A 12,535-nucleotide genomic window follows, 5' to 3' on the forward strand; every position below is an offset into this window, starting at 1 on the left:
CATTTTTATCCTTTTATTCAGTTCACTTATTTCATCTGACGTCTTCACAAACAGATGCGTATTCAAAAAACAACACAAGCACATCAGAGACTTTGTCTCAGTTGTTCATTATTAAACATTATTAAATAAATAATAAATAAATATTCTCTGGTGCGTCTGAGTCTCGTTGGGTTATAAAAGCAGCAGGTTGCCGTTCACTTGGTCCTGTCGGTACAGGACAGGCGTCCTCCAGAGCGTCTTCTCCCATCTTCAAGTGTGTAATCTTCATCCTCAGCCTCCGTCAGAGTGAGTTAATCCACAGGTCGCCGCGCTCCTCGGGTGGAGATGTTTGTTCTGTTTGAACCTTCGCCGGCTCTCGGCGAGCTTCCGTCCTCTTCAAGTTCAAAGTTTTTGAGTCTGTTAGCCTGATTTGACCTTTCTTGTGACCTCAAGGTACGTGGGGGACTTCAGGAACCGGGGGTAGCAGTCTTTCTCCATCAGGGAGTAGATCTTGGACTGGGCCAGGTCAAAGCAGGACTCTGTGGGCTCCTCAACGTTCTCCTTTGTGATGGCTTTGGTGGCGTGGTCCAGGTTCACCTGTGGAGAATAGAAGATGGGTCACATCCACCTGACAGGCGTACATCCTGGAGCCTGGCTGAATGTGTGATAATCACCTCTCGCGGCGCGTCAGAGCGGACAAACTCTTCGTAGATGTTCCTGGCTTTGGCTGCCTGCTTGGAGGGTTTGGTCTCCTTGTAGTCCTCGCAGGCCAGATAGAAGGCGATGTTCTCCTCGCTGAACTCTGAGACCAGGAAGGCTCTGAAGAGGCACAGTCCATCTGAGAAGAGCACATCTCAGGTGAGATCTTCTTCAGGGGACGTAAGAACACACGGAGACGTTGGTGAGGACTTACTTTGACTGGACAGCAGTTTGTCGAAGGACTCCTTCCAGGTGAAGGGTTCTTCACGGTTCAACCTGTCAGAAGAAGGAAAATTATCAGGAAATGTTCTAAAACCCTAAAAAAGCCGCAGCAATAGAGGAAGCGTTCTTACTTGTGCTTCTCATTCTTCTTGGCCTGGCTGTTGAGGCTGTGGTCTGACTTTTGTAGCAAACTTCCAAACAGAGCTTTCAGCTCCTTCGCCCTGCAGGGAAAAGGGTCAAAACGTCAGAGCGGCGGCGTATTCCCGCAGCAGAAGGCGTCAGAAGAGTGCGTGTCTCACCTCTCCAGGCAGGTGCTCGGCAACGAGTCCAGTCCTCTGCACATGGTGTTTGGTGTTTGCTCCCCGTCAAAGTCGTCTTCCTCCACTCAGAGCTCAGCTGGTCTGTCCTCTGTGCGCGAGGACGGCTCCTTATATTCGCTCTGCTCGGTGACATCACGGCTCTTGGCCAATGGCGGGAGAGGAGCCTCAGAAACAGGAGACTTCTTGACACAGATTTTCCCTCGGTTTAGGTGCAGAATAACACTCACGGTCATTAAAGGGAATCAGCATGTTTTGTGGGCATGATTATCTCATTTTTCAAAGTCTAGGCCAAACATTTTACAAGAAAATGGCCTCAGCAGGATTTGTAGATTTGTATCCAAATCAGTTCATGAACCAGATGTGTGGACGGGCCTAAAGCGAGACTTTGTCCTCACTTTGTAGATTCAATGTGCATACAGGTCCTCACAATGTATCCTGTACAAGAACACACACACACACACAAATCTTAAGGAGCTCTGCTGATGATGTTCTTTAATGATTTGGTGGTGTGTGTGTGTGTGGGGGGGGGCACATTTTTAGCTTTGCTTTTTATAAGTCAGAATAAATTATTTTCTTTCTCTTCCTTCTATCACATTAATGCTGCTCAGGGAACGTTCGGCTCAGTCCCTTCTGTACATTTGCATCAATAAATGTAGCCTCTGACTCCAGACATGCATTGTTTTCTGAACTAAAGGAAGTCTATTTTTAGCAGAAACAGACGGCGAGGCAGACGGTAAACACTCGGCGGATTCTGATTAAGTTCACAAAAAACACTGTGGCCATCGGAGAACATTGGAGGTGGCGTTCGTCTGAGTTAGCTTCCTTTCTTTGAACAATAGTTCTGTCGGCTGCTAAGCGTGAAACGCGGCCCGAACGAATGAGTCAACTCGCCTGCTCCTTCTTCTGAGTCAACAAGGGGAAAAGGAAATTCCTGCAGAGAGACTGCTCAAAAGTGATGGAAAACTTCCTAGGAGATGTCACAGTTATTGATTAATGGACCCTAGACGGGTCAGCAGTCCGTCCCAGGACACACACACACACACCACACACACACACAGACACACACACACTCTTCTCCAGCTACCAACTCAAGCTTCCTTCTCAATGCTGCATTCAAATGTTGACACACTTTTCTCCTTGTTTCCAAAAAAGCCTCATTATCAAAGATGATTAGGTAAGGTGAGCACAATGAGCCGTTATCTAAGAGCAGAAAAGGTCATTGGTGACCCTCCTCGCCCTCATTCAGGCTGACACAGATGCGGACAGCTTTTCTCCTGAGCTCAAAGCAGACGGGGATAAAGACCTCAGGCCAACTATCGATGACTGTGAAGGCAGCGGCCATCAAGTCTCAAAAACTGGGTCGCTTGAACAATCGGAAGCCGACGCTTATTATTTCTGCCATAATATCGCTCACTGGCGCCGTCCGGGGCCACTAAACATTGGCAGAATTGATTTGATACCTTAAAATACTGCACCAAAGCACTGAAGCAAATATAACAGCGAGGATGGGGATAATAGTCACAGCATGATCCCGAATGGATTGAAGGTAACTGTCCCCTAAAACTGTAATATATGTCAAATGTTTATGAAGTAATAACAAAGAAGCGTTATGTTTATAGACTCCACTGCCTGGAAACCATTTTAACAGTTCAGTTCAATGTCACTGTAGCTCCTGGATATTTATCCCAACACCCCATTTCATCTTCTGTTGATGTACATTTCAGAGCCGGAAGGCAAAAAGACGCCTTTTCCCTCCACATTAATTCAAAGTAATTCCTCCTCTAAATGTTTAAAATCCTCTGTGTCCCACAAAGGACACATAAAACAAGAAAACATGAGTGAAATATATTCCAGTTTCAGTAGGTTTTTACTTGTGGTGCTTAGCATCAGATTTTTTTTTTACTTGTGGTGTAGCTCAGATTTTCTGTAGTTGCAGTCAGAGGAGACTGTTCTGTAACCTTGGAATGGATGCCAGCGCTTAGAAACAGTCTGCCCTAATTTATGTTTTAGCGTCATCGCTAACTCGCTAAGAAAAAGGCTCCATTTGCGTTGTTTCTCATTCCAAACCCGGAAGTCGGAGCGATATCTTCCAGGAAACTGTCTCCTGGCCGCGGCAGGCCTCCATCGTTACTGTCAGGCCTCTGCGAGCTGAGGGCAACTGGTTCTGACTGTGTACACTGAACTTTGTGCAGGAAAACAAGAGTTGAGGGCGTTTCATCATCGATTCTATTTAAAACTTTCTCCAGTCAGTCACTAAAAACGAGACTTTCGTCAAAAACTAGAAGGAAAGAAACACTTTTTTGAAATCTCCCCCATTTTAGAATGATGCTGAGGATTTCACCGACCCAGTCATTTGCTGGGTTCCGGAAGGCCCGCTCAGATGCGGGAAGTAAACGGCAGAGTGAAATTCCCAGAGAGCCTTTGAATTTCCCCGCTGACACGACCCCGATCTTTATCACAAAGACTTGGAACAACAACTGCTTCCCTCCTCCTTCCCAGAAGTTTACACTGACTCTGTGGTAGCAGCATGCTAAGCTAAAGAAAGCTTTTTTCCCCTCACATTTAAACAGTTGTGCTTTCAAGTGGCACCATCTGGGCGCCGCTTTGTAACCACGGTGACAGCTGCAGGTGCAGGATTGATCACCTCATGTGTGCCAATGTTAACTAGCCGCGGCTAGTTAATACCAATGTTATTACCGGAAAAAAAACTATCATAAGATCACATCTGAGTCATTGCTCTCTAGCTGATCCCAGCCCTTTATACAATCATGAACAAACAGCCAGGGCAAAAAGAAAAAGAAGAAGCTGTTTAATGTTTCCAAAGAATAAACCGCGGGCGGCTAATATGTTTGCACCCGTTAGCACCAAAACAATACGCTTGCGGCGCGGCTGGCCAGGCCCCAGCAGGACATTGGCAGATCCCCAGCTAATTGGGTACATTACCAGAAATTCGGTGGCGGGCAGCGGAAGATCCCGTTTTACAGGAATTGATCAGGCTTTTACAGGCTAATTTGTTGCCTGTTATTCTGACGAGCGAGAGGCGAGGGTTAGCGAGTTGATGGTAAATACCAGAAGTATCAGCAGAACACTGGGCGGTATCGTGTAGCATTTATTAAATTTAATGACAAAAGCTTTCAAAGTCACTGTTTCCAGAATGAGAGGGCAACTGGAACAAACTGGTTACGAACAGTGAAAAATAAACATATGAATAAAACCCTTGTAGTGATTATACAATAACAGACATCAGCGGCGTTGCTTTGTGCCATCTGCGCGCGTCTGGTGTCTTTTTTCCGTTACAACAGAGCAAATGTTTGTCAGTTTCAAAGCTCCGGCGCCCTTTTGGGGGCCCAGGTGTAGAATACTCTGGGACAGGCCTGTTGAAGGTATCCGGGCAAGCACATGCGTTCAAGCATCTGTCTCCACGGCGACAATGGAGTTCACCCAGCTTTTCTCAGAAACGAGCTGTTAATGCGGATCATTAGAGGAAGACTGAGAGACCGCCGCGGCGGCGCTCCCAGCTCGCTGGATTCTGGCTTCGAATGTTTCCTCTACAACGATAGTAAGGAGATTACAGATTGTAATTACAGTGCTTCTGCGCACAATTCTGGTGGGATTTTGCTGCAATCCCTTCCCTGGAAATGCTTCCGTTCTGATGGAAAATAAACGGGGCGGGATCGGCGGTCTGGCAGCTATCAGCATTGGCGCAACTGAGTTTTTTTTACTCCCAGGGCCTTCAGGGGGTCCAGGAGAAGTTCAGGAAGAATTTATAAGTGGGATTATTGTTCCCCAGCTTCTCCACAGCAGCAATGCAGCAAACGGGTGTCTCATTAGCAGAGAAAAGTAGAGAAAATTGAATTAAGGTGGTTTAAAGAGACAAAAACAGACAGTCAGTTTGTCCGGCCGTCAGCTGAAGCGCGAGCTGAGGGGTGACGGTGATGGTCCTGTGCTCAGGAGTCAATGTTTACCAAAGCAGCGGACGCAAGGGAGGAGAATACGTTTATTGTCTCCCCTTTGAATTGTCTGCAAAAGGCTCCCACTTGTGTCAGAAGCTTTAACCTCCAGCCTTTCACGGCCCTTTGAAATGTCTGAAAAGAGTGTTTAAAGCGGCAAGGAGGTGGAGAGAAAGCCATGACAGGGACTTGGTATTTCATTCTCGGTGGGAAGCGTAAGAATCCTGTACAGCACACAGTTTAAAAAGCTTTTTAAAACGGCATTAGAATCTGCATAAGGCTGTGAAATACCAACAAGAACCGTCCACCCACATGAGAGGCAGCGGATTTCTCTCAGCAATAAAGCCGCAGGTAAATCTGAGGTTCTCTTAATCAATAATTTGATTAATCTGTGGTGAGAGGCATCAGAAATGGACCTGCAGAAGAAGTGCTGGAGGCTTTAACGTTGCTCCGAGTTTGACCTTGAGCTTCCCAGACCGGCACAAACGGGAGAGGAAGACATGTATCTGCGTTTTGATGATTTCTTATTTCATTGCTTTTGCGGCTGCTGTAAATTACGGATTCTGCGTATGAGGGCTTTTAGGGAATGACAGCGTTCCTGTTTGCCGCTGTAAATCACAGGGAATGTGAGATGAGCAAACTTTCCGAAATGACAACATTCCAGGCGGTCCCCTGATGTCCCGCTGCAGACACGCATGTGGGAATGTCATGACGGGGCTGTTTGTCATGTGAGCGCCTGCGTGATTTATCCGTAGGACAGACAGGGAATCATATCCGGATTTTCCCTCCCTGACCTCTGGTTTGGCCCCTCTGAGGCCAAAGCATTCTTGGCAATTGCCACGCTGGGTTCACATTTGTGCCAAAACAAACCTCTTTCTTGAGGTTTTTTTTTATCATACTGCAAATACCCAAGTCGACACATGGGAAAAACAGATTATGATATCGCACATCTGCGTCACTCGGACACAATCAACCTGTCTCCTTCTTAAAGCGCTGGCGCTTCGGAGTCTGGCCGGCAGGTGGCAGCAGAGAGCCACCTCTCCTGCCCCAACCGCTCTCATTTAAGATGCACGCCCAGGCCTCTAGTTACTGTACATAACAGCAATCGGCCGTCTTCATTAAGCCTTTAAACGCTCACAAACTAACCAAAACAGACCGCCGAAGAACAGAAAGTGAGCTCCAATCTTCCACGGAGCCCATGTTTGATAGAATCGGACGTGAGCTGCAAATCCGCTGCCAGACCTAACGGACTTTTAAACAAGACGCAGTTGAGATGCAGAACATTGAGCACGGAGCACAGCCGAGCTATTAGATACAGGACCCAGGGTGCAGTCGGTGTGCTGTGTGTCATATATAAAAGGATCGCACAAGTGTGCACGCCTACGAGCACATTTCTGCCTTATTCCTGAGCGCAAACAATTTTCAGCAGAAATGAAAGATGAATAGAAAGAAGCAAGAGAGTGCTATCCCCCCTCCCGATCAATTTCCTGCCCTGCAGAAACCTTCACATACTTTGTATTGTCTTTGACTTGCATCCACCCCCAAAGGGCCACATTATCTCGCACATTTCCATCGCACACAATGGGGAGAGAAAGGTTTATGAAGCTTTCATGTCTTATCCGCTGGGTGCAGATGCGCACGTGGAAGCATATCTTCTCACGAACGCTCGTGTTTAGCCTTAAATATTTACAATCATTTTGCATCTCTGCCTTTCTGGAGCAACAAAGTGGCGAAGCAGAGACTCATTTATTCCGCTCGGATGGATTTCTGCCGTAGCATTAATACGTCCAGCCGACACCTAGGCCCACTTAGTGGAGTGAGATCAACGGCTGTGATTTAACCCTAATGTGGATGGATGATGGTTATAAGACCAGCTGTCTGAAGATGAGACCTTAAATCAGTATTCTCTCTCGCAATGAGAAGTGGAAATGGAGGCTGGCGTTAAGGAAATAGCGATGTCTTTCCCTGGTCTGTGAAATGGCTCAATCTCCCCGGCCGCCACACTCTGATTGTTATAAATCTTTGGGAATCGCATTATGGTGGCACATTCATTATCGATGATTGTGATTCCGAGGTGGTGAGAGCCGAGTATATTGTCTAAACCTCTCAGTGTCTATTCCACAGTTAATACTGTAAAAAACCCATTTTTCCAAGCCCCTTAAGCACCTTCAGACATCCGACCTGGAGTGTCAAGGAGCGACTTTATGCTAGCAGGATATCTCCAATAAAAATAACAAAATAACATATAAGCACACTTATGATAACCTAAAGATATCAGTATGTTTCTTTCTACTTTGTTACATTTACTGTTGCCACTTTTGCAGTTTAAAAACTCAAATGTAAATCAGCCCTGAACTGGAAATTGTGGACAGACTAGCAAGAAAAGTAAGTTTATCAATACAAAAGGGCGTGCCCTTGCAATGTGTGTGCTTGCCAAAAGATGTCCCCAAATCTCACAGGAAACAACCTCAAAGATTATGTCTGTAAAGTTGTTTGACCTCAGTCTCAACATACTTCTTGTTTATGAGTCCAGGGGGGTTTGGGTGTTTGGTACGAGTAGCAGTTGAGGTTTTAATCCGATCGCCATCTAGTGGCCGCATACAGAACAGCACCCCTAATAGCTATTAGCCTATTTCTGTGCATAAGGTAGCTAACAGAGAGCAGGCAGGTCAACACACTGTCTTGATGATGTCTCAGACGGATGATACATTGTCATTGTTTCAATTAGGGGCCGTCATTTTGATTTGGGGCCAGTGGGTCTAGCTCTGAATATTCCCGCGACTGCTGGACTCACTGGAGGGTGGAGACTTGTCTGTGTTGTTAGTCGAACTTAGCCGGTCCCCATGGTAACAGTTCCATCCCCAGACTTGCCTCCTGAACATGGTACACCGATTTTGCACCTTAATCTTGAACCGCACTTTGTCTGAATCTTCTCCCGGGACCAATTTATCCTGGGAGACGCTAGCGGCACGGCTTCGAGGGTCATTAAGGCACTTATAAAAATTCCTTTCATTTTGGAGAATAACCCGTAAAAATGCCGTCTGCAAAATGAATAACACTCCCCCTCCCAGAAATACAAGAGGGCATTTAGAGTTACAATGAGACAAAAGAAAGGAAAGGGTTAAATGCTTCGTCAAAGCGCTAAAAGGGTAATTTCATTGTGAGCACACCAGTCAAAGACATTCTGATTAAATGGCTGTAATATTTTCATCAAGGCTATTTCAACTTGTTCATAAATCCAATATGAATGAAGGAGTTGTTTTTGTAAATGTGCTCCAGCAACAGCAAGTTGGGGAAAATATTCAAATTCAAGCTATTGTTCTGGGACTTTTGTATGTCTTCTGCATGTATAATGGTCCAGTTTAATTAGAAAGAGTGAATATATTAAGAGCACAGTGGCAGTTTTTAATATTAAAACCACTTCTTCGGTCCCATGGGGTCAGTCTGGAGATACCAGAGTAATTTTAGATCACAGTAAAACATGCAGCATTTGCGGAGTTTGACTTTATGATGTATTTAAAAATCTTTGGAAGGTCTGTACAGACGGAGGGCTGTTAAATTATTTGTCTCCATCCACCCCTGCCTGGAGCGCTCGGAATTTTGATCATTATGAAACGTTTTATCATCGTTCGGGGTCATTAAGCATCTGCCGCCGCTGTAATAAAACACAGATATAGTTCACCCCCTGAAGTAATTCAGCAAAACTCCACTCGCTAGTTTAGCATATGGCAACAGCCCTCGTGGAGAGTGCGAGCTGGCCGATGGGCTATTGAGAACTCTGGAGAGCTTTTCAAAATGCACCTCCGGCCGCTAACGGGCAGGACAAACAAGGTTGACGGGATGGAAATAAAGCCCCCACTGACAGTTAATGCTAGCTCTTGGTTTAGCTTGGTGAGTGAGGTATCACAGCCCATGAGAGAGCAGAGAAACTATGCCTGTGTTGACGACGTGTGTCGGTCAAACATAAAAAAAAAAGCTCTTAGGAGCCCTCACAGATAAAATGATCAGCACAAATGGTTTATGTGTGTATTATATGTAAAAGGGAAAAAATATATAACACTGCAAAAAACATGAAGGCTTCATTGCAAAAGAATTAGCTAAAAGGTATTTTGTCAGTTATCGAGGGTTAAACCTGTTGCGCCTGCAGGCAGGATTTCATTGATTTCAGTGACTTTAATAATCCATTTCCACCATTAGGACCACATCTGATTCTAATGGCGTTGAGTTTAATGTGACATTTGCTAGGCATTTTATTTTAATGTCAAGTTTTTTTTTATCAGCTTTCTAAGAAAATCTCTCTCCACTTATTTAGCCTGAACGGTTGCCCACATTTCCATTACCAACACTTTATTCAAGGGTAATTTAGCGTTTTAAAAGGGGCCATGGAGTCAGAGATCAGACTGTAGTTGGGCAGGTGTGGATGATTAACGTGAACCGGAGCTCAGGTTTCACCATTCAAAACTCGCTATCGGGGATTTACGATCTGCTTGCCTCAACCGTGGGTGTTTCTGGGATGTTTCGGGAGTAACACGCCCGTTGCCATTTAAAGATGAGGTTTTCCAGGGAGTCGTGCTAAGCAAGCTCAAACCACAGCCCAACAAACCCGAACTCAGAACTGTAATGACAAACGTTGATGCTAGGTGTGAAGTAGAACCCTCACTTTGTTTCCTAGACCCTTTGTTTCCTGTATGTGCGGTTCATATCGACCTCCTGCCGTCATCTCGTGGCCTCGGGCATACCTGTCAATCAAACACCCAGTGGCCTGTCGATCAGTGAAACAGACCCCGTGAACATTGGCACTTTGGCCTCCGCCTCTGCTTTGCTCACTTTTTTCTTCGTTATCATCTCTTTCTCCTCCTCCAAAACGAGCCGAGCACATGAGGACGAACAAGCCAGGTTATCGACTCTTGACCTCAGTCGGGAAAGGGGGAGGCGCTCAGAATCTCCCCTGTAATTTTGTCCCTCTCGTTCTCCCACTGTCACAATGGCGACATTGATGTATAGAGAAGACGGTGCTGATTTCAAGCCTTTGCTTTGCACGATTAAATATCCTATTTCGCTCCGATCCCCAACTCTCTGCTGGAAGTCTGCAGAGTCACACACACCTGACCTTCCGAGCGCCGAAGCATGCCAGTGTGAAATTTTTTAATTCCTGGGAATTTGACAACAAGGTTTCATGCAAGCAAATCGGTTAGCGCCGGGCGTCTCGATAGAACGGCCTCGGTAAAATTCCATCGACTCCTCTCTATTTGCCCATCAAAGTCCTCAGAGTGTCGTTGCGATCCCATTAGAGCTCCGCTGGGCGATGGCGAGGACGGGGAGGTGGAAGAAGAGAGTGAGAGGAACAGAGGGGCGTAAAAGACACCGGAATTGAGAGGAATGAATCCGGCGAGGAACACAGACGTGTCTTTCGTTTTCAAACAGACTTGAGCCGCTCTTTCATCATCTGAGGAAAAAACGTACTCGCTCGAAGCTTCGACACATCTACCTGCGGGGGGGGGGACACGTCTTACTTTCAAATAACACACTCTGCCAGGTCCCCTCAGATCCAGTGGTATCTGGAAGCAAAGTGAGGAGTTAATAAATGCTTGATGCGTACCTACAGCGAGGAACGTAGGCAGGTGACAATTATTTACTTTGAAATTAGCCGCCTTATTGTGCCTGATGAATTTAAGGGAAAATGGAGAGTGAAAGCTGGGAACGGCGAGTTCACAATTGAGCGTAATCAGGACGCGGGTGCGTTTGAAGAGCCGCTCGTCAGGGTGACGGAGACCGAGACAAGGAGCGGCTGAAATAATTTGAGGGAAAGGAAGATTTATTCTTGTTTTGGTTTCGGTCTGTCAGCGGAGTTAAAACCAGGCGGGGAACACTCGGATGGTTTAGCGGCCGTCGCTCTCAGAGGAGCCGAAATGGATCTTTGTATTATCTCCAAGAAAATCTGTCAGGAAATGCCTAAATAGAAAAAAAAGTAATCAACAAAGCATCTAAAGTCAGTTTCCCCTCTCTCTTTGTGTAATACACGGATAAAATTGAAGAAAATTGTAATTTCCGACAGGCCCCAGATGTCAAGTTTGGCTCACTTTTCCATGGAAATCTTCAACAGTCAGACCACATTGGCTGACGCCTGAGCTATTTTCCTTCCGTGCATCCAGTTGGTAAATCCAGGCAGGGAACGCTCCCTAAGCTGCTTTCTCTCTTCCTGCTTCCTCTACCAGCTGCTTTTAAAAGCTCTGCGGCCGATAATAGCTGTGCTGTCGGCGTGCGCGCCTCAGCTGCCCCGTTGCTCGTCAAATTGATCGTGATAAGAATGATTCAGCATCACGTATCCGAGCCATCTGAAGCAGGTGAGGGTGTTCATTCCAGAGGCAGCTTCTGTGAGCTGTTCAGTACCTTTGCAGGCTCACAGATAATTTAATTAGTGCAAATCTATTTTATATTTGGTTAACGAGATAAACCTGATAAGCCGTCCCTGTTCTTGGAAGTGCTGTTATTCCTTGGACCCAGGAGATCAACTCCTGTAGTTGCCTTTTATGTTCATGTTTGTTCAATGTCTCCTGGCCAACATGACACATTTCTCTTGGCCAGTCTTCACATCAAGGCAACTAGGGGCCACATGCTAATTAAAGATACCTGCCATGCTCAATAAGTCAGTGCTGAGCCACCAGCATGGCTGTAGGGGATGCTAGTCGATGAAGTAAAGGCAAATTATTTTAGGTAACCTGTCCTGTCATCTCTCAATTCATCCCCAGGTGAACCAGAGTGTGCACATGTGTGTGTGTGTGTGTGTTCTCATGAATATTACATAGTGAGGACCACACTACAGATTGTTTGGGGAAGTCAAGTTCTGACATCTTCAAAGGGTTGTTTGATGGTTAAGGATTAGCGTTAAGGAAAACGAGGATCTGTGTGTGTTTGTTTTTCTACCCTGGTGGGGCCCCTGGAGTGACAGATGTGATGGGCTCCAATTTTTCCAGTGGGACCCAAATCCTGGTCTCCACAGACTCGAGCATTGCAATCAATAGCAAATAGCCCTCTGATAAGTCCAGTGAAATTTTCTTAAAAAACGAATTTTAAAAATGACCCCATGAAGTCAGTTTTCCTTACAAATGTTTTGGACGGCAACCCTAGTGGTCACAGCTGCACATTGCAGGTGGTAAATTTGCAGCCATGGGGCCATTTTCCTGAAAGTTTATGTGTGTATATGGCAAAAAGGTCATATTTCATAAATATTAGTAAATTTCGAAGTGGCAATAATGAAATGATTTATTTATTAATTTATTGCCTATGCACCATCTTGGAAATCTATTTAATCACTATAAGTAACTTTTGGCTTTTTGTTTTGCTTGTCATAAAACACTCAAGATG

At 45.7% G+C, this 12,535-nt stretch overlaps 1 protein-coding gene across 1 annotated transcript; it reads right to left on the bottom strand.

The window, feature by feature from the left end:
• On the bottom strand, positions 1-1,357 carry rgs5b (regulator of G protein signaling 5b). Its single transcript, XM_057056365.1, has 5 exons — positions 1,200-1,357; positions 1,032-1,121; positions 893-954; positions 654-817; positions 1-576 (listed from the first exon to the last, which is right to left on the bottom strand). The coding sequence occupies exons 1-5, from the start codon at positions 1,241-1,243 to the stop codon at positions 400-402; spliced, it is 537 nt and encodes a 178-aa protein (XP_056912345.1). The 5' UTR covers positions 1,244-1,357; the 3' UTR covers positions 1-399.
• Positions 1,358-12,535: the final 11,178 nt, after the last annotated feature.

This window comes from Takifugu flavidus, chromosome 15, assembly GCF_003711565.1.
Source record: "Takifugu flavidus isolate HTHZ2018 chromosome 15, ASM371156v2, whole genome shotgun sequence".
Lineage (NCBI taxonomy): Eukaryota > Metazoa > Chordata > Actinopteri > Tetraodontiformes > Tetraodontidae > Takifugu > Takifugu flavidus.

Coding starts and splice junctions, on each gene's coding strand:
- rgs5b (XM_057056365.1), bottom strand. CDS start 1,243: ATGTGCAGAGGACTGGACTCGTTGCCGAGCACCTGCCTGGAGAG. Junction 818..892: donor CAAACTGCTGTCCAGTCAAA/GTAAGTCCTCAC, acceptor TGCTCTTCTCAG/ATGGACTGTGCCTCTTCAGA. Junction 577..653: donor GCTCTGACGCGCCGCGAGAG/GTGATTATCACA, acceptor TATTCTCCACAG/GTGAACCTGGACCACGCCAC.